The 21781-nt window shown below is 36.8% G+C and overlaps 3 protein-coding genes across 3 annotated transcripts in view; 1 reads left to right on the top strand and 2 right to left on the bottom strand.

Moving 5' to 3' along the window:
* B4GALT6 (beta-1,4-galactosyltransferase 6) overlaps window positions 1–5068 on the top strand; it is a 37607-nt gene extending 32539 nt beyond the window's left edge. Inside the window, exon 9 of the mRNA XM_069854034.1 lies at window positions 982–5068. Within this exon, the coding sequence (XP_069710135.1) occupies window positions 982–1129 (148 nt within the window). The 3' untranslated portion in view covers window positions 1130–5068. The remainder of the gene's footprint in view (window positions 1–981) is intronic.
* Window positions 5069–5343: 275 nt separating this feature from the next.
* Window positions 5344–12130, bottom strand: LOC138718593 (transthyretin-like). The gene is made up of 4 exons (XM_069853102.1): window positions 11979–12130; window positions 9991–10121; window positions 7395–7530; window positions 5344–5705 (listed from the first exon to the last, which is right to left on the bottom strand). Exons 1-4 carry the CDS (start codon window positions 12045–12047, stop codon window positions 5598–5600), a joined length of 444 nt encoding a protein of 147 aa, XP_069709203.1. The 5' UTR covers window positions 12048–12130; the 3' UTR covers window positions 5344–5597.
* A 1829-nt stretch (window positions 12131–13959) lies between these two features.
* Window positions 13960–21575, bottom strand: LOC138718592 (transthyretin). The gene is made up of 4 exons (XM_069853101.1): window positions 21420–21575; window positions 20524–20663; window positions 15991–16126; window positions 13960–14237 (listed from the first exon to the last, which is right to left on the bottom strand). Exons 1-4 carry the CDS (start codon window positions 21486–21488, stop codon window positions 14130–14132), a joined length of 453 nt encoding a protein of 150 aa, XP_069709202.1. The 5' UTR covers window positions 21489–21575; the 3' UTR covers window positions 13960–14129.
* Window positions 21576–21781: the final 206 nt, after the last annotated feature.

The following is a 21781-nucleotide window of genomic DNA, read 5'->3' as shown; positions in this document are numbered from 1 at the left end:
CTTGTAGAGTAGGCATGAGTAAATACGTGGTATGAAACTAAACTGTTTAGTTAGTAACCTAGGGAAGAGGGAGGGAAGCTTTTTTTCATCACCTTAAATTTAGATATTTGCAAATGCAGGAGTCTCAACAAGGAAGTGAAAACCAATTCAGGCATCTAAAGGTATAATGATGAACAGCAAATCATAGAGTGTTTTGGTTTGGAGGGACCTTAAAGATTGTCTAGTTTCTGCCCCCTTGCAATGGGTAGGGACACCTTCCACTGAATCGGGTTGCTCAAAGCCTCATCCAACCTGGCTTCAAACACCTCCAGGGATGGGGCATCCACAACTTCTGTGGGCTGCCTGTTCCGGTGCCTCACCACCTTCACAGTAAAAAATTTCTTCCTAATACCTAATCTAAATATACCCTTTTTCAGCTTAAAACTGTTACCCCTCCTCCTATCACTGCACTGCCTGCTAAAGAGTCCCTCTCCGTCTTTCTGATAGGCCCCCTTTAAGTACTGGAAGGCTTCTATAGGATCTCCTTGGAGCCTTCTCTTCTCTAGGCTAAACAAGTCCAGCTCTTTCAGCCTGTCCTCGTATGGAAGGTACTTCAACCCTCTCATCATTTAAAGGTTTCTAAATCTTACCTGAGCTCCATAGTTGAGCTCTATAGCAAAAGAACATCAAGAAATTGAATGCTTTTTAAAAATCAGCTTAGTTTGTAACCATAAAAAGTACGCATATCAAATGCCAACTTTGTTATTTAGTCTTAATATTAACTTGTATATGTGAACATAAAATCTTAAGTATATTAAAAAAACAGTGACTTGCTTTTAAAGCTTAGGTAGGTAATTTAATAAATTTAAAGGGCTAAGAGGTAGTTTCTGAATTTAAAGTGTATTTCAAACTGAAGTGACTGTTACAGTATCATCTCTTAACGTAAATTGATTGTTTCTTGCAAATCTTTCTCATATTTTCTTCTTCCAACTCCCTCTGCAGGTATAAACTTCTGAGATATTCCAGAGAACGTCAGTATATTGATGGGTTGAACAATTTAGTATATACTCCTAAAATACTTGTCAGTAGATTGTATAAAAATATAACTGTTAATCTCATACCAGAACTTGCTCCTGTTAGAGACTATTGATGGAAGTGAAATGACAAGCTACCCTGCCAGAATAAGCTTTTAACACTGGAAGCTACTAATAGACACTGTAAAAGAAAACAAAACAAACCCAACAAACAACAATTTAGAATTAGAGATTTTTGACCGTATTTGGGATGAGAAGTGAAGTGATTATATGTACCATGCATTTTATTCTGAAAGAAAATCCAGCAGCTACCACTCGGATGTTTACAGCATGAGACTACTGTTTAAGCCTTCATTCTTCATATTCTTTACTTTAACCACTCAACTAAATAAACTGCAAAAACAGACTTGTAGCTTCTCTGGAAGTAAGGAAAGAGGCTTCTTCTTCCAGGATTTTTTTTATACTAAACTCCCCCCCATCCCCTGACAGGTATTTAAAGGAATGCTTTTGTTTCTTTTTAAAATGTGTTTTGTAAATATGTGATGTAAATTCATGTGTGTACATTGCTTTTAAATTGCTCGGTATTTTATGCTTCAGTATGTATTTGAGTGTGTTCTCATTTGAATTCTATAGGGATGTTTTTGTTAGCATGAAAGAGCAATTGTAAAATACAAGTATGCTTAAAAAAAGGTTATACCTTATGTGAAATGAAGGAAATATTAATTGTTGGCCAGCTATGACTGTAAACTGTTATACTAGTTTTGAGCTCTAGGCCTCCTGCATATCTATGTAGAAAAATCAAATTCGTATATGAACTGCTAGAAAGAAACCTTTTATTTTTATTTATTGCCAGCAAAATTGTACAATACCCTGCCTGCCATCTAAGCCCTATTTATAAGCATATTGCATGTGTACCATGGAGAATCTTGCAATTTGTTGCGCATTATGATCTACAGGAATTCTTAACTGTTTCCAAGTGTGCCACTAGTGTCAATGTCAGGGATTTAAATGCCTAAAACAATGTGTCTGGGTGCATACAGTATTTTGGTATTGTTCTTTTTTTAAAAAAAATCCCAGTAAACAGCACTTTTATTCCTCCAAAATCAGAAGAGCCAAAAATGTGTCTTCGTTGGAAGAATATTAAAGTTAGATTTTTAAGAAAATAATAAAACATAGTTCTAATAGGTGTAATGCTTGCTGTGTGGAATTTTCAGAACTATGGTGTTGGTCAAGCTGTTCTGCCACTGATGGCATAAGCAGAACTGAAAGCAGGCCAATCCCAAGTGCTTTTTAAAATTCCACTAATATTGTGAATCAATATAGCTATTTAGGGGCCTATTCTGGTAGAGTGACGAGTGCTTCTATGATGCACTAAATATCCTCAAGTCGATGACTTTCAATGAGACTGAGGTTGCGCAGTCTCACTATGAATTGGTCCTATCTGTTCCTCTATTTTTGTGGTGTTATGTGTATGAGTAACTAGCCTTTTTCCTTAACTTATAAAAACCCCATATCTTCTTATTTTCAGTAATGTTGTGCTACCCAAAAGTATCCTACTGCTAAGCATTATTATCTTTTCCTAATATTTTTTTATATCCCTTATTAGTATTAAGGAAAAGGACTGGATCATTTATTTTCTGTGTTATTGCAAAGATGCTGACCAAGATCTACTAAACTGTTTGTCACAATTACTCAATTCTTTTGGAACCAAAGACTGACTTCTGCTCCCATGAAGAATGGAAAGCAGTATATAATAAGGATTGTTTATTCACAAAGTGTTCTGTAAGAGTGTTGACAAATAATCTTAACTTTAACTCATTAATATGTGTTTCCTGATTGCTGCCACAGATAGTGTGGTGCTTTGTGTATTTGAGTTTGTTTGTTATATACACGTTTTACATCCCAACAACAAATTTTTGCCCTTGGTAGTTGAGAACAGAGCTATTTTAAACTATATTGGAATTACCTTAAAGTCTACCAGTTAATCTAATAAGGAATGATGTGATGCAGTGAAAATAACAAAAAGTGAGCATAGATTGAACAAAACATCCTTCAAAAAAAAGGTGGTTTGATACCTCCTGAAGTATTTTTCTATAACTGAGTGTATAGGATATCCTGAAGCTTATGGATAAATGGGAGATAATTAATACACTGTATGAACAATTATATCCTCAAAATAAACCAGTCTTATTTCATAACAGACTAATACAATTCTTTAAGAACCGCTGAATAAATTTTTAAATGGCTGTTGTAATTTTGAAGTGATTTCTGGTTTTCAGTAGTTTTAACGTTTTAACACCTATGATTGTGAAACGTCCTTTGGTACTGTAGGTCTGTACTGTTTTCTGAAGCATGCTTTTGTGCCCATTTGTTAGGCATTCTGTGAAATTGATGTGCAATTAAAAAAAAAAATCTAATGCATATATATGTATACGTACATATATTACACATACGCTGCGGCTGAACTAATATAACTTTACAGCTCTAAGTGATCAGTCATGTATGGTCTTAGAAAAATGTGATTTAAACCATTATGTGAATGGAATATGACATATAGCCGAGTTCTTTGAAAGTTTACAGTTTGGTGCCCCAAAGTGATGATGTTAAATTACAAATTGTTAACCAACACTCTTGCCTAAATACCTTTTATCACTTTGGTGGGAATTTCTAAAAGTTGCCATATTAAATTACATCAAAATAATGCTTGTATACTACCTGCTTGAACTCAGTACTATTCTGTAGTGAATTTTAACATAGACAGTGCCTTCAAACAAAATAAATGTGGCGCAGAACTAAGAGTTGAGCACATTCCTTTTGGTATTTTAATGATTCTTGTAAAATGTAGAGAGAAGCCACTCACACTGGCCTTTGAATATCCAACAAAGGAACGTTAAGTTCAAAGAGTGAACATGGAGGGAGAAGAAAGAGGGAGTATTTTACAAGATTCTGAAGGTTTTGCAAATTAACAAGTAAAAACATTACATAAATATTAACAGTGAAATCTGGTTGTTGTGCTGAGATGCTCTTAAGCCCATTTGCTGTATTTCAAATTTAAGTAGGAGAATATAAAGTGTAAAATCCATTTTGCAGTAGACAGTATATTGAAAAACAAGTGAAAAATGTCCTTTTTCTTGGATCTTGCCAGTCTATTTTTCTATCATTATGTTTACTAATGACTATGTTGTAGTGCGTTACGAATGAGCCAGTTATTTAAAAATACTAAAAGGATCCATTGCGTATCAGCAAGAGGAAGTGTACTTAAGATGATTTTATTTGTAGAAGTATGTAAGACAGGCTTAATGAAAAATGCACTGAAACAAATGCTGGTAATTTCCTGTGTACTATCATAGTTCTGGTTTTTTTTGTTGTTCATGAAAATGTTTGTACTTTTTTATCGTTGTCTTTTATGAAATATAACATTCTAAAGATCGTGTTGGTTTGTTTATTGTGAGGTACTGAGAGTATATCTTCTTTGTGTTTATGGATGAAGTGCTCATGTTCCTACTGCTTAGTTCCTTGAAGTAACAACAAAAAGAAAGGGCACCTGGCCAGCAAACACATTAGGTTAAGCTGTGATGGAATCAAGCCTTAGGCTAACAAATTGGTTTCCCTTTTTTGTTATTTATATGCTTTCAGCTTTTTGTTTTATTAAATGACTCAGCATTTTTATTTACCTCTTCAAAATAGGGTTGCTGTTCTTCTAAGGGTGCTTCTCTATACTTACCTCTGCTTAGGAGTAATCTTCCTTATATACGGATTAAAAGAATGGGAAATAGAAGGGTTCATCTGTATTTCTTCTGGCATTAAGTAGGGAGCTGATTTTCTCAGGAATCATCAGTTCGTCTTAATCTTGCAACTATTATAGAAGTGTCCAGTTAGAGGTGTATGAGTAATTTTTGGGATTACTTCAACTGAGGTCAAAGGTATTTGCATAATTTTATGAAAATACACAAATAATCTTTCAACACTGGATACAGACTCTCCTTGAAAATGTCACCAGTTATAATATATTGGAAAGCAGGAGAGAAGGCATTCTAAGTATGTGTAGCATCCTTAGCATCTTTAAATACTTCTGTATCTTTAAAAACAGAATTGGGGGGTGAGTTTATATGATGATAATGTGGGGCCCTGTGTGGTAGTACCCATCTATTGTGGGCTTCAATAATAAAGTATGAATGATGGTAGGTGGTGGTCTGTGCATCTTTCAGATGTATTCTGTTAGTTTCTTTTGCAAGAAGGAATGTAGTTTATTAACTTCCTGGAAAAATTTGGTTTCTTCTCAGGATCCCCTTAGTGGACTTTCAGTGTATTTTTTTGTAAGCTTAATGTGTTTTTTTCAACTCTAAACTTTTATTTGAAAGAGCAATACTTAGAAAATACAGAAATACAGGATACTTTTATTCAGAAGAGTTTGAAAACATGTCAATGCATGTTCTGTCTAAGGTTAACAACATGAATACACTAGTTGACTGTTACTGTTAGTGATTTACTGTGAAATCTAAACCTGTAGATGCAGTCCGAAACTAGTTATTATTTATGGAAACCTCAATTTACACGTGAACTTCCCATGCTTAATGTGTGATTCTATTCTACTGGCTCACTAACTACTGCTGTAGTTGCATATGAAAAGGGACTGATGAAAAAAGCAACAGAGTAATGTCGATAACCAGCATCATTAGCTGTGAACACCACCTGGAAAAAGAAAAAAACAAATACAAGACAAATGAGCAGCAATCTCCAGGTATGATCCTAGACAGAACCATTGTGATCATTTTATCTAACCTGCCACAAAACTTTGGAAGTATCTTCTCTTGTGGTGATTCAATTAGTGTGATTTGTGGCTGCCTGCCATGCAGTGTTTTTGACTGGTTCAATCTTCTGTTAAAAGTACACGTGCTGCTTGGCTAAAATTTTAACTAATATATTTATTATCCAAATCAGGATTTCCTTCTTGGCACTTCTAAGTCACAACAAGAATTTTTTTCCTCATTGAAGATCCAGGTTGAACCCCGTTGATAGTCATTTTTTTTAAAGCATCCTTTCATTTTGTTGCTTTTATGAAATCCTGAACTTTGAGAAACAGAATTAAGCATACTGCCACTGTAACTATTATCAGGCTAAAATATGAAGCAATTAGTTTCTTTACTCCTACTTAGATATCTAGTAGAGGAGAAGTACTGCATTAGTCCTTTAGCCACAATGTGATAATAACCTTATGTACAACAGACCTTTTAATATCTCCCCTGTCAGCTCATGTTTTGCCCTTCAGTTTCTCCCTCTACACAGGAGATGATTTTGTGTTTTGAGACAATGGGTGACAACTTTTAAAACAGACTGTTCAATAACATTGTCATGCATAGCTTGTGCTCCTTTCAAAATTAATTACAAAGATGAATAAGAAAGAGCTAGTGAACCGAGATAAACATCATCCATATTTAGGCTTATTTTTAAGAAAGGAGGCTCTTTCACTCTGATTAAATTGATTTCTGGTTTGGAATATAGACTTAAACATTATTTTGATGTATAATCAATTTACTTGCACACTTTAATCTTGCCTCTTCTATTTCAGTTATCACAGACTATGCAGCATTAACCTTCATTTTTGTCTAGAGTAAGAATGTCCTCACTTTTCCAGTTCAGGGAGGCAGAAACAAAATTTAACCCAGGTGTTTGCCACCTTTTCTCCAAGGAGACAAGGAATCGTTGTGCACTAGTTGCAAACTGTATAGCTGGTGGTGCTCATTGATGGGTCACAGTCCAGCAAACAACAAATACGGGAATGCTATTGAAAGGTAATATGAAAGGGCTGATGCTGTGGAAGGGAAGGGCACAGTTCTTGAGGATTCCCAAACCCTGCAGCTAGCCTCAGTCAGTACCTGGTCTGGACCACCTTCATCTAACCAGTTTATCTGTCCCATGCAAGCTAAGAAGCCCTGTTGCGCTTTTTTTTACTGAGGAACCAAAGATTTGGAAGACTGTTCATCTTCCATTATCTTTAAAAATATAAATTATGAAATTTTTCTGCAGCCATACAAATTCAGGATCTAAAAGGCAGAAAAACCCTTTTCCCAGTAGACTTGGAGTAGTCCATCTGTTCTCCTTCAGGTGTCTAGAAATAGCCACAGAAAGAATCACAGGCTTAAGCAGAGGTAGGAGGATGGAAAATGTCTCTGTAAGGAATGCATCTAAGATCTTATTGAGAGTTATGGGGAAGCTAGTAACTAGGTAACTAATGAGCATGTTGTTATAATGCATTGAGACTTGGGATTTAAAGCATTAATGCAAAAATGTTTTAAAGTGAAAAGAAGGTTCAACACGTGCAGTCAGTTTTGCCTAGACATATAAAGTATCCTTTGCAACTAAGAGAAGGTGAATACTCACATCAGCATGGTGATGGAAAGGATTCAAGCCCAGTCTTTTCCAGTAAGTGGCTGTGTCAAGCTCAATCTTGTATATCCCTGTTACAAACTGGTCTTTAGTTGTGAGCTCATGGAGCTCTCCATTGTCATTGGTTTGCCTGTGCGACGGCAGAAGAATGCACTTTTATTTTGTGATTAAAAGTCCTAGAAAAATGCAGTTCTTAGCAACTGAACTAGAGTGATGTTGTGCAGCTTAAGTAATATGATGAATACTTATATTGATCTGGAATGGATTATGTCCATATGTATTAGGGATCCTTCAGTGCTTGTCTTGGCATTTGCTACTTCCACAATTGCCACAGCAGGTGGCTGCCTGCCATGTCTCCACTTTGCATGGTTTGGGAATAAGCCAAAAGCTGGTGGTGTTATTGTTCAAAGACTCTTGGCAGAGTCTTGGAGTTAATTAAATGAACCGACTCAGAAGGAAAACTTCGCTACTGCTGTAAGCAGTGTGGAAGCTCTATGATGCACTTACTGTGCAAGTAAATAGGGTCAACTCTCTTGTTTTTTCCATAGTTTTCTTTCTTACTTAAATGTATCGAGTTGTTTTATGAGTATGAATTTTTTTTTGTGTTTGGCTATTTGAAATTTGAGATCTACTGTTTGAAATGACTGTGGGTCAGCCAACAGCATAGCCTTATGGAATTCTCTGTTGTCTGTATTGATCAGTTGATTTTCAACTCTCAACAAACAGATGGTTTTGTTTGATTTGAGGATGCTATCAGTGCTATCCAAGGCCATAATACTGGCTTGAAAACATATGCCTTTGAACTACTAATTTAGGGCTCTAGAGCCAATATTGAATGCTATCTTTCAAACATGGTTCTTGGTTGAAAACTATTTCTGTGAAGTAAGTTTTATAATACTAGGATTTTGATTGGGTAGGTTATCTGCAAATAACAGTGTTGCTAGTGCCTGATTTTAGTAGTTACAGACCACTGGTTTGTACTCCAAGTGCCAAATTTGCTTCCAAACATATTTTGTTCAAATTGCATGCAGAGAGAAATAAAGAATTCAGTGTTTTTTATATCATTGTCCAGTGCATTACTTAGGATTTCTTAGATGAATGTTCATTTATCTAATTAGCTTTCTCAGCTAAACCCAAACATGTCTTTTATTAGGAACAGTTATTTTAGAATCTTTTGCTAACAAATTAATAAGGCTGGAGAGGTTGTTTCAGTATTATCACAACTTTCGCATACCTCATCTTAAAGCTACTGTATTCTTCATTTCAGATGATAAGTGTGTTTTACAGGCTTCTGTCAACATCCAGCTGTTCAGCTGAATTTCTTTATATAAAAAGCCTCTAAGCTCAGATTTGAAGATAAGTAAACTAAACACCCTCTTAATGGAAATTATCACGCATTTCCAGTAACAGAATGTGTGAAGCTATCTTCTCACTTGAAGGGTGAGAGGCAACTTAAGCAGAACAACATGAATAGCTTGTTCTTCCCTACCTTGTACAAATATGTGTGACCTTCACTGTAGCTATGTTTTTCAAGGACACAAATGAGAGTACTGTTGCTTCTGCCAGCCCACTACTCTAGAACATCAAAGAATGACTTCCCTTACCATTTCTTGTGGGCTTTCTACAAATGCATCTGAGTCTGGGATCTCGCTATTGAAATTCTTGCATTATGTCTTCGTTAACCCTTCTGAGCCCTATCTCACTTTTTTTAGGTAGAAGAGACTATTAACAGTCTTGGAAGGGTCTGGGGTGAGACTTTGCAACTATCTAGAGGAGATAAGTGTGGAAGAAGGGTGTTGCTTGTTGAATGTTCATTCCATGTACTCCCAATTTTTTTTTCAATTTCATTTCAGATAATTAAGTAAAAATTGTCTTTGAGCTTCTGAAGTGTTAATATATACTAAAATTGATGGCAGTTTGATAAAAGTAATCTACAGCTGAATTTCCATACTTAGATTTTTTTAAAAGACATGGCAATGTTTAAATATCTAGGAGATTCTTATTTTAGATGTAATTACTTCTCTGTGGAGGAGGAGGTGAGAAAGCTTTATCACCAGATTTTCTCCTTTTGGATGTTTCCTTTTTTTCTTGAAGCAAAGGCGGCTATAAAATATGGTGTGCTATATGTTCAAAACAATTCTGCTTTTTTTCTATAGCTATGGTGTTGTATGAAATAAAAATCCATTTGGAAAGAAGAAGAATAGACAATAAAGGTAGAGTTCTTAACCAGACTCTTGGTTTCAAAGAAACTAAAACAGTCTGCCTGATTCTTCTAGAGCAGTTTATTGCTGAGTACTACAAAGTAACATAATCCTTTGTAATGAAATTGAAGAAAAGTGGTGATTGAATTAAAGGGTAGTTTAAAATACTTTCTTGTGCTCACAATAATTATACAGCATTATAAAATTATTTTGGTAGTTGAAACTGTAGTACAGTTAAAAGACAGTCTGCAGCAAATTAATTCAATATTAACTTGTATTTGCTGTGACTAAAAAAGGACATGGTAGAGTATGTGAAATTGTTTTTTCAACTATTTGGCCCCTTCCCATTTCCTTTCCTTTCTTTTACTCATTATTTTGGTATGACTTACTTTGAATTTAACAGTTCCCAAGATCCATCTGCAGCTTCTTTATATAACTTAACTGGAACAGTTGGAGCTGGACTTCCTCGGACTGAATCCAGAATTTTTATGACAAGAGGATGCTTGGAGTCAGCAGAGACCTTCAGATAGGAAAAGAGAATTTTTATGTTTTAACAAAGGGAAGTGGTGGTGCACTATGAAGCAGTAAGGAATATTATTTTGTAGATCTACAGAATATACCATAATTCATAGAATCATAGAATCATAGAATCATAGAATAACCAGGTTGGAAGAGACCCACTGGATCATCGAGTCCAACCATTCCTATCAAACACTAAACCATGCCCCTTAGCACCTCGTCCACCCGTGCCTTAAACACCTTCAGGGAAGGTGACTCAACCACCTCCCTGGGCAGCCTGTTCCAGTGCCAAATTCCCTCAACAAGATCACTGTGTACTGCAGAAATGTAGCCTGAGGCTTTCTAGTGGCTGGATAGAGTGGATTCAGGGAGTAAGATGTCAGGATTTGTCAGGCAGAATGTAGCAGTGTACGCTCAGGAAGTGCTGTGTCTGTGGGTGAGAATACATTTCTGTTTTCTCTTTGGCATGGCTTAGCTACATAGCATCTCCAGCATGAAGCTGTAAGGAAACTGTGACCTCAATAGGAAATAATTTATCATGAAAAGTTGTAGAAATACGGCAACTGTTCATCTGTATTTCGGAGTGGCAATTTGAGCATGGCTTTCTGGATTTGAGAGCCTCTGATGTCTTGTTGATGTAGAGTTATCTTAATGTCAGCCTCTAGCAGCTGGGCAGGCATAAAGGATGGAAAGCTTCCTTCAAAGATGGGATGGCTGTAGTTTCACTCCCAACGTGTTTATCACAGTCAAGGGTAATGCCCCAATGTGTTACCTGTTTGAAGGCAGAGTTGAATAAGGACTTTGACCTTCCATCACCCAATTCTGTAGATGAAAAGGGAGCAAATATAGCTTTGTGGAAGCTATGACCTCAAAATAATAGCCATTGATCTCCTTTTAATCATAGGAAAATTAGTAATGGTGTGGATGGCAAAAACTAAGAGCCCTCTCTTACATCCTCTAAACATCCCATTGACCTGGAACCCTGCCCTGTTTTGAACCAATGTATCTGTGTGTATCTGTACTGCCTGTATGCCCTGACTCCTCAGACTCCCTTTCTGGAATACAGAGGCTCCTTGCTAGTGTTCCTTCTGAGGCACTGGCAAAGCAGGGACTCTAGTACCACCACTTATTTTCATGTCTTTTACACCCTGGGAGCTCAATGAAAGTCTGCTTCCTCTCAAAGGTTGGTCAGGTATTCATTTTTCGAAAGACCTGAGCTCAAGAGGAAGAACAGTAGGAGGGGAGATAGAGACAAGTCTGTTCTAATAGAATTTCAGGCTGAAGCATCTGCATTTCTGGCTTGCTTTGCTGGAATAAATGAGACCTCTGCAGTGGGATCCTGGCTTTGGTTCTGTTCTTTGCCTGCATCAATGAGTGTTGAGATTGCTCCTTGCTTGCATGTGCTAGAGCTGTAGTGGATGGAGCAGTAAAGGAGATGACTAGAGAAAGCATTTCTTCAGCATGGATCTTGCAACAGGAAATGGAATCTCTCATGACAGGAGCTTGTTCATTGTGTTATATGGTTTATTACTTACTTTTCAACAGGCTCAAGGCTTTTGTGTAATGAATATATTTTTCTTTCTTGTCTTACATTTGTTTCCACATAGTAGCTGAATCTAATGAGAAGCGCTCCTTCTCTAACAATAAAACCCTCTCACTAATCACTTGAGAAGGAGAAAGAAGGACCAGAAAAAGATCAATAGGAGAGAATTATAGTCAATACAATCCATAAAATCAAAATAATTGTAATAAAATGAAGTAGTCTATTTTTCACTTACGCTAATTAAAGTATTAAAAAAAAAAAATTAAGAAGCTGAGACTACATCAATATGAATGACCTAAATCCTGAGACACTTACCTGTGGTGCAGCTTCAGAGAAAAATACCAGACCAGCTAAGAAAACAAGAAATAAAGAATGAAAAGCCATTTTGCCTACCACTAGGAAGTCTCAGTGTAAGCCAGTAAAATCTGGTGGGATCTCTGATTTTTATATCAAGACCTCTAAACTGAGGCTACTTATCAGAAAACCGCTATGACTTTCAACATGCTGATTCATACTATTTACTTAGCAAACAATGAGAAAATAAGTAACCCTTACAAACATGAACCTTGTCTACAAAAATAAGTCTCTTCTATCATTGCCTGTGTGAATACTGCCCAGCTCAATTGCAGTGATCTTGTAAATGAAGTGTACTGTATAGATCTCATATAGTTAAGAGAAATACAGATTTCTAGTCAGCTTGTTAATTTTAGTTTCTGTGAGAATTTCTCTGTTGGTTATGGCTTGGTATAATTGACTCACCCATGTTTATCTTTTAAGAGATTTCTCTCTGTGGTGGCCTCCCCGCCTCAGAGGAAAGGTAAGTAGTTAATGTGTTCGCTTATTTAGTTATCTTATGCATGATAGCCAGATACCTACATACACATATTCTGAAGACCGGTTAAAGTGTTTTAAGTTCTATTGCTTTATTTGTACATTAGATTCAGTACAAGTTCAGGACAACTACAAGCCAGCTCCCACCAGATGCAACCACTTCATTGTAGGGAAATGTTACTTGAAATTCAACTTTGTTGTTCTGATCTTTGCTTAGACACATGTATGTACAATCTTACTAGGCTTATCCTGTCATTGGATGGCTGACTAAATACGGAGTAGTTTTTTGGTTTGATTTTTTTTTAAGACTATGCCTCTATGAACATATTTATGCCCTATTTTGAAGGCTCAGCATAGCCCATTGCGAATAAAAACTACTGGTTTTCAAGATCCAGGGATAGCAGAACCCTATGAAATCTTCGTGCTTTAAGATGTGTGCTGTTTTGAAGCTATTTGTACTGCTTAGGAGAGTTGTGCAACTATGGCCCTGACCAGAGATAAGGGGAAAAAGTTACCAAATAGTGAAACATTAAAGCCAAACTTTTCTAACTTGTGAATTCACTCGGTATGCAGTGGTTCCAGCAGGCTCTGGGTATAGAGATAAACTCCAAGGTCAGTGGTAGATGAGTGCTGATCATTTCTGAATGGCACGATTTCAGTAACTATCTCTGCAGTTTCTGTAATCCCATTAAAAAACAATTCCTGTACCTCAGGATAGTTTAAATACAATAGGCCATTGTACAGAAATCACTGCTAAAGCCCTCCGAAGTCTTTGGTCAGTTTATCAACAACATTATTTGAATCACAGTCACTTTACAGATTCTCTCTTCCAGTTTCTAAAAATATGAAGAGAATATTAAGATGCTGCTTCTGTTTTAGGGCTTTTAAGAAATGATAGTTAGAGATTTGAGTTATTAGAGATTTAATTGAAATGCACCTGAATATGGTATCCAGCTGTGTTAAAAAGTTATTAAAAATGGTACGAATTGAGATTGATTCAGAAGTTCCTAGACTGATTGAGCATCAAACTTTCCTCTTGAAAAGCTGAGGCTTACCTGAAGTTTTAAGTAAAGGCACAAAGTTTTTAACTCTTTCAGCTTTAGATAGATAGATAGGTATCTCAACACTTTTTCTGCATTGTTTGTTCTGCTGTTAGTTATTCAGAATTTCTCCTATTTACTCTGTGACCTACTTGATAGTGGGACTGTCTCTTCTGTGTGTAAATTATGAGTAGCATGGATGATTTTCTTGTTTGAGGTACATGTGTTTGATAAATTTTTTTAAGGTAGCACAATTCTGTAACTTTCTTATTTTGAGACAATGTATTTATTTTTTAAGGTAGTGGGGGAAGATAATAGAAACAAATCAAGTGCCATGTTATGCTTATTTTCCAGATGTCCTTTGCACTTGAATGTGAGTCATGACGCTTTAGAACACAATAAAACTCCAGCAATAAAATCAAAACTGTTTTAAAGAAGTAACATTTTATTGACTTGTCTGAAATTTGGCAGGTTACAAAACGAAAAAAAACCTAATGTAGCAAAAAGTTACGCATTAGCAGTAGGAAAAACCTTCCTCCTAAAAGCCTATGATAGTTCTAGTGGAGGAGAGTGTTTGTGAAAGGGCAGTACATCTTTATTCCTGGGGATCACTGACAACAGCAGTGGTTGAATAAGAGAAAGGACTGAGGAGAGCGGCAATGGTATAGTGGCGGTGACCGGAATCATTAGCAGTGAACACCACCTGGAAAAGAGAAAACTTGTGAACATGATGAACAACATAAGTTCAAAGCTACCTTATTACAAATTAGGAAGGACATTCCATTTCCTCTGCAGAATACTGTGCCTGTTCTGTCCACCCAATGGTTTTGCCCTTCTGAAGGGTGATGCTCCCTGCTACTTTGTGATGCTTACTGAAGATGGAGAAATTTGTGAGATTTGGAACAAGGTCTACAAGGAGGCCTTGGTGAAGCTAGTTGCAGATACCTGTGCCTGAGTCAGGCAACCTAGTTTGTGATGTGGAATGGTAGGATGAGCAGGATGTGTCTCGTATAACCAATAAGATGGGAAGGTGAAAGCCCATCTAGTGAACTTAAATACAACCTCTGTTTGAGGTCTCCAAACTAGGTAGGCAGTTGGAGTTGCTTTTTGTACTTCAGTGCCCCTGTTTTTAACACAGCCTATAAATGAGTCAGTACTTGCACTAAGAACTGAGTGGCTGTACTTGCCAGAACAAGGAAGGATCTGTATCCTAATATAATTAAAATTGAATGCCCTCCAAATCAGTACCTGGAAATTGGGACACCCAGTTCCTAGGAAAGTTTTGTCACCTGGGTTAAGCTCCCACTTTCTTCGGTTCTCTTTAGTCTCACATTTGATCTGTTTTCTGAGCCATGACATACTTTCTATAAGAGGACTAGAGAATTCCCTCTTACCTCCTGGTCTTGCCAAAGTCTGAGCTGCTGAGACATGAGAATAGTGGGCTTCAGCTACCTTGTGCATAAACAGTCATTGAACTCTGCCAACTTCCCAAGCTAATTTCTTGACATGGAGGCTATTATGTCAAAGGAAAGATTCTTCAACAGCCTAGCTGGAACAGTCTTGACCAGATGCTGTTAAGCACCTTTTGAGGTAAAACCCTTCCATAGGCCTCAGCAACTTTCAGACATTCCAGTCATTCGGGAGTTTTTTTGAGGACTGTTTATTTGAACTAAACGACTCAAGCTGCACCTCAGACTTTTATGGACATGGGCCTCAGTCATTTCTTTTAGTCTTTCACAGAGCTTCATGAACATGTGATTTAAAATGTTCTACAACACAGCCTGTAGCTGTTCCAGACTACTTAACTTGGGGAAACTCAAATTTAATGGCAGATTAAGCATGAAGAATTTAAATTTGGAAGTGTTAAGTAAATGTAGTAGAATAGAGCACACAATGGATCAGTGCAGGGCTGAAAGCAAAGACAGGCACAAGAAATTATTATATTTGCTGGCCTGTTTATGAAATTTCAGTATTGATGAAACAGACAACACTTGCTTTCCCGCAATGGTTACTTTTTTTATATTTTTATGCTTTTTTTTTCTATTGCATATTTCAGTTCAGAGGGGTTTGTGGGTTTTCTTGGTTTTGTTTATTTAAAAAAAGGCACATTGGAAAGAATTGTTTAAGGTCTTACTAGTATTCAGGGATTTTCAGGTGACTGATAAGGGGTAAATAACTCTGATTCAAGTATAATGTAGCTTTTTTTTTTGAACAAAGGTCTCTACTGGTCTGAATGGATGAATGGGCACAGCTCCATTCTGAAAAAGCCATGTCAGTATTTTCAGAGAAGCCAGCTACTTCCTTTGGCTTAGCTGACCACATACTGCCTTTATTCACCCAGTGTTATGTGGTAGTGAATGGTTTCACCAAATATTGCTGTTCCTTTAGTATTTGTTCTTTCCAGCTGATGCCACTACACAGTATATAGGTTATTAAGTATACCTGCCAATACTTACATCAGCGTATTCATGGAATGGAGAAAGGCCAAGTCCTCTCCAGTAAGAGCTGGTGTCAAACTCAACCCTATATTTTCCTTCTACAAACTGTTCTTCTGTTGTAAGCTCATGGATCTCCCCATACTCTGTGGTTTTCCTGTAATAGTAAAATATCTATATAAATATTTTATACTGTCATGTAGATGCTAAACAGAAACAGTTAATGTGAAATATTAAATAGCAGAAGTGCTGCCCACTCAAATTCTACATTGATTGGTTTTTAATAATCTGAAACAATTCCCTCCTCCTAGGTAGTGTATGTTTCCATATTGCAAAGCCTGTCCTTGCTCCCAACTCATCCATATTCATCACAAATGAAAGCTGGCTGAAATTTTTGGTCGTTTCTGTTGCTAAGGCAGGGGTTATACCTAAGGCCTGTCTATTAATATCATATTTAACCTCTACCAAGTACCTCCTGGAACCACATATTGGTGGCTTAGGAAAAGGTTTGTCATGATGAAAGGCAAGATGCCAAATCTCAAAGTATAATTAAAGAGAAAAGAGAGATTTTAGTGGAAAATTATTTGGTCTCTAGTCAATAGCACTGAGGCAATAGGTTTTACCCCTATACACTGATGTGATTTTATGTGACCCTGAGTGGTAGTGTCTTGGAAAAGCAGTTTAGTGCCACAAGATTTTATTAATTTGAAGTACAATGCTTTGGTCAAAGAGCAGGGGCTTCTTCCACTGGGTGTCATGTAAATCAGTAATAGGAATTCCCAGCTCAGAGAGATTATGTACTCAGCTCAAAACAAAAAACTGTGGGTGAACGAAGTCCAGAAGGAAGAAGGAAATATAGCTGACATGGCACCCTATTTGCTTGAAAAGGAACAGGCTTTGCGTGATGGCTGTTTAACTGTATATTTGATCTCTTTTCCCTCCTTTTATTTGATTTCTGATCTCTTTACCAGTTATTTTTTTCCTTCTGAAAATATTTATTTGATATTTATAGCACTTCATGTGCACATAATGTAGTTGAAGGAACTGTCTTATGGCAAGGAGAAGCTGTCTAGGCAAAAACCAGAAAACCTGAGGATGAAGAGAGGGAGGGGACAAAGCAGCGATACACTGCTTATCAGAGTCAGAATCAGTTGTACTATTGCCTCCACCTTCATCATATTTGTCATCTTTGGTTAGTGGTGATGAATGAAAAATAGTCTGTTACAACAGAGCTTTTGCTTAAATTGAGAAGTAACGGGATTGAAAATCCCATGCTAATTTTAGTTTTTTCTTATATTTAAAGATTAGCACTTTCAAGACTGCCAAAAATCTCCCTGGTTCAGTACTAGTGAAATCAGCTGTATCCAGGTTAGACCAAACCTGCAAAGAATCCAAGCCCTATTTGAAACATGGCTCATAGGCTGTTTGTGAAGTGTACACATCTGTTTTTTTTGGTTTAATTAGTGCTTCCTGGCTTAACTTATATTGCCTTAATAAAAGGCGATAGGTGAAAGCAGGAAGAATTCATTGACAAATGTCCTTGAAACCATGAAACAGAATTGCTGAGATCTTGCAGAAGTGTTCAGAGTACAAGTAAGCAATTCATATCTGCTTACAAGTTTGATAGTCTAGACACAAAACTGAAAGGAAAAAATGTGTCTGCCTCAAAATCTTTCTTCATGTAAACACATAAATATTAGTTTGAGAAAAGTGTGGGTGCAGCTTGACTGGTGCTTTCCCTAATGGATACTGACACAGAGCTGCAGATGTTAACCATCTAGAACAGCTTGGAAACTGGAAACAAGAGTTCATTCGTATACTGGGCCACAATGAGGAGTTAATGGCACTTTCTTAATTTTAGTCATTAAGTGGCAGACATTCAGTGCAAGTGGTCTCACAAGCAAACCCTTCAGCATTACTGCTGCATTGACAGTGTGCTATTCAGAGCCCAGATGGGATTAGAACAAGGCAGAGGATGTCCTGCATTTGGCCCTGGCATCAAAATATTGCAAATGATTCTGTCTGAACAGTGCTTGTATTTTGACATGAGTGGAGGAATACATATGGTAAGGTTGCTTATTCTTAATAGCACGTGGATTGCTAGCATCTGCTGTAAGATGGACAGTTAAGTTAAAATGCTGTGCTTTTCCAGCAAAAAATTTGCAAACCATTGGTTCAGTAACTGCAGCTCAAGCCTAGACTGCAGTCCTGATTCTCTTTTTCACTGTCTGAGCCTTAGTTGTATATTTTGATCAGATTATTCTGTCTGTGCAATGACATTTGTGGACTCTTGGGACACATACTGCACTGAGATAAACTCTGCTTTCAGATGAAGATTGCTGAGGAAGTCTCTCATGAGTATGAATTATTGTGTTGGAGGTTTTTATAATAAAAGGAGAGTGGGGACAATGATTTCAAATATGCTGCAGTCTTTTTTTTTCTTTTTTTTTTTTTTTAATTTACAACCTAGATCACATGAGAGCTGTGTTTGGTAAATGCAACTCTTGAACTACATAAGACCTAGATTTCAAAAAATATGTGAGGATTGAGACGGTCAAAGCTAGTAATGGGAGGAGCTCGTAAGGAACCCAAATCACAGGCTTCCTAGGACTCTGTGCCTGAAAGCCTTTCTCAGAGTGGCATCTCTGCTCCGGTTAAACTCTTCTTGCATATTTTTAGCTAGGCTAAATTTGAAATAAGTCTCTTAATATCAGCTCTTGCTATGCTAGCTTCCTTCCTGCTTTTTAAATAATATTACTACAAATTCAACAGTTGCTAGGTGCATTTGCTTAATTCCCTAAAATGTGTTAGTGAGTAGTAACACACAAACAAAAGAGTACAAAAATAACTTTTATAGATATTTGTACAAAACAACTTTTCCATGTGCATCTGACAGGTATGGTAACTTAAAAATATTATTAACCTGATAGGACTAGTTACAGATTGTGTTCCTTCAATGCATTCAGGTTTTTATCTTGTTTAACACAAAGAAACTCTGTTTTTCCGAATGAAAAAAATTACAACCAATCGTGAAAAATCAGTTCAAAAAAAGTGTCATCAGCTAAAGTCCATGGTACTGCAGAAATCATCTTTGGCTAAAATGCAAGTCAAGGGAAAGCTCAAAATATTTACCTGCAATAGAAGTGGTGGTTTAATGTTCTTCCACTACCTTCCCCCAGCAAAATGCTTCTCACTTGCCTAAGGTTAATCTTCTCAATTTATATTTAAGAAGTGATTTGATTTCCTCAGGGATGTACTGACCTAAAGTGTCAACAGGCTTTGGCTAAGAAGAACTGCGAGACTTGTCTCTTTGGGCCTGTTGAAAGCAGCATGGACACTGAACAAGAAAACACTGTTAAGCCCTAAAAGTGAGGGCATTTAATACTGATATTCCATTTAACAGATTCTTCTGTAAATTCTATTTGACATTACACTTTCAAGAGCACTTGATGAAACATTTGAAATAATCTGGGTTTTGTAATAATGGCAGAAATACTCACGAAGGACAAGACGCTATCCTTGCCTCCAATTCCTTTGAAAATAACCTTTGGGAGTAGTCATGTTTGTTTCTCTTACAGTTTCCTAATCTTTATTGTTCCTTTTCAGTGGGGAAAAGTATTTTTTGCTTTGAGTTTTATAAAAAGAAAAACCATTCTATCCTTCTTTTGTTTAAAATATGCTATAAAAATCATAATAAAAGACAGTTGGAAGCTCTGGTGGCCCCTGTCTATGCTTATGCTTGTCATTCTGTAATTAAATATCCTGTTGTTACTAGAGATTTCTCTTGACTTATTTAAAAATCTGATTCAGTGAGTTGTTGCAATGAAGCTTAAATGTCTGAATGCCTCATCTATTTGAATTTTAGTAAACTATATTCCTATGTTACCTATACTTTCCCACAGACTGAAGATGACAAATTATTGCCTGCCCCTCAGTGATGTTCTGATGATGCTTTGTGAGTATTAAGCTGCCATTCTAGCAAAAGCAATGAAAATGTATAGAATTGACTACCAAAAAATTCTGAGATTGTGCTTCTGCGTGGGGACTCTAACACTTTCCGGTTAAGGGGATTCTTCCAACCAACACGTTTGTTACACAGGAAGAGTAATGCTCTTGTTATTTACACGTGTACAGACAAAGCTTACAGAGAAGATTCTACGTGTGCCTGATGCAAATAAAGCTCTGTATCCATTGCATATTAAGACAATAGGTTAGTCTGGATTACCTACAAAATTCTGGTACATAGGCTTTATTTTTTTTTTTTTTAGAAAGATAATACTGAAGCTAGGAGAAAAAATTAATTATTAAACCCATTCCCTTACAAAGATAAATAAGCATCTCAACATATTTTTGCAATTAACACATACTTGAGTCAGGGATAAGTTCCATTTGGATCTCACAGATTTAGGCCAGAATTCATGTGCTGCTAACAGCAATGGTGTGACACATGCTAGGAAACATATAGCCTTTTTTGATCAGAGCTCCATTCCCTTTATTTCTCAGTTGTATGTCTGAGGCACCTTGAAAATAGCTCCGTAAGGTCACATAACTTACCCAGTAGCAAAGTCCTGCCATCTTCCATCTGCAGCTTGTTTAAAGACTTTAACAGCTACATTAGCTGCAGGACTTCCTCTGACTGCATCCAGCACTTTCACCATGAGAGGGCATTTGGAATCAACAGAGCCATGGGAGACCTTGGGGAAAGCAGGAGAGGTTGTATAGGAGCTGTTCACCAGCCCTGCAGAAACCTTCTTTCAAAGAAAAGATGGATTCTTATTGCAGAATTAACGGACTTTAAAGCAAGTTCTTTGCCAAATGGTATTCAAAGCCAGTTTGCAAACACCTGTTTCTTAAAGAAGAGTACCTTTGAGCTTTATGCTAATAACTTTATTAAGCACACACACAAATTGCTTGATAAATATTTAGAGTTGCATATGGCCCTGGGAAAATATTATAAAGTATAAATCAGAAAATAATTAATTTTTACGTGTGCAGGCAGAGTCTGTTAGTCTAGGAAACTAACAAAGAAATGCCTATAACACCACAAGGGCTGAAAGAACATTTGTTTCTTGAGCTTCTTTATACTATAAGGAATCCTTAGTCATACTTCAAAAATATTTTTTTTCGTCCTTTAGAGAAGCACTTGTCTGGTGAGGAAGGTAAAGATTCCTCTATATTGAAGATACAGGATGTGAATCACAAACTGACAGAAATAGACAGAAATAAAAGGTCACACCTCCTGACCCTTTCATAAGATTCTGAAATAGAAGAGTAAATGAAAAAGAGAAATTTTAAGAATTCTGAAGAAGCTACTTAAAAACTGTAAGTGAAATAGCACTTCAGCAAGGCCTAATGGTTATAGAATTTCATGGATGAGGAGGATGCTAGTCATCTAGAAAATCTAGATTATCATTCTTGTTATGATTGAGTTTGAATAAAAAGAGACTCACCAGTGGTGCAGCTTCAGAGAAAAATACCAGTCCAGCTAAGAAAACAAAGAGCACAGAGTGAAAGGCCATTGTGCTTGCTGTTAGTGAGCCTTGGTGCCAGCAGCTAAGAGCTGAGGGGATTTGGGATTTTATACCCAATCCTAGAACAAAACAGGCTGCTATTGGGTGCCCATATGACTCTAAATCTGCTGATTCAGATTATTTGCTTAGTAAACAGGCCAATCCTAGTGACTTCATGAATAGCACTGCCATTGCAGTCAATGGAAGGACTGCAGGATCACTGAAGCAAAGAGAATATGTAATGGACACAAACATGACCCTTGCCTGGGGAGATTAGACTCATAGAAAGCGCTCCCCAGAAT

The sequence above is a fragment of the Phaenicophaeus curvirostris genome, chromosome 3 (genome assembly GCF_032191515.1).
Source record: "Phaenicophaeus curvirostris isolate KB17595 chromosome 3, BPBGC_Pcur_1.0, whole genome shotgun sequence".
Lineage (NCBI taxonomy): Eukaryota > Metazoa > Chordata > Aves > Cuculiformes > Cuculidae > Phaenicophaeus > Phaenicophaeus curvirostris.
Note: the sequence above shows the minus strand (reverse complement) of the source record. Positions and strands in the feature narration are given on the sequence as shown.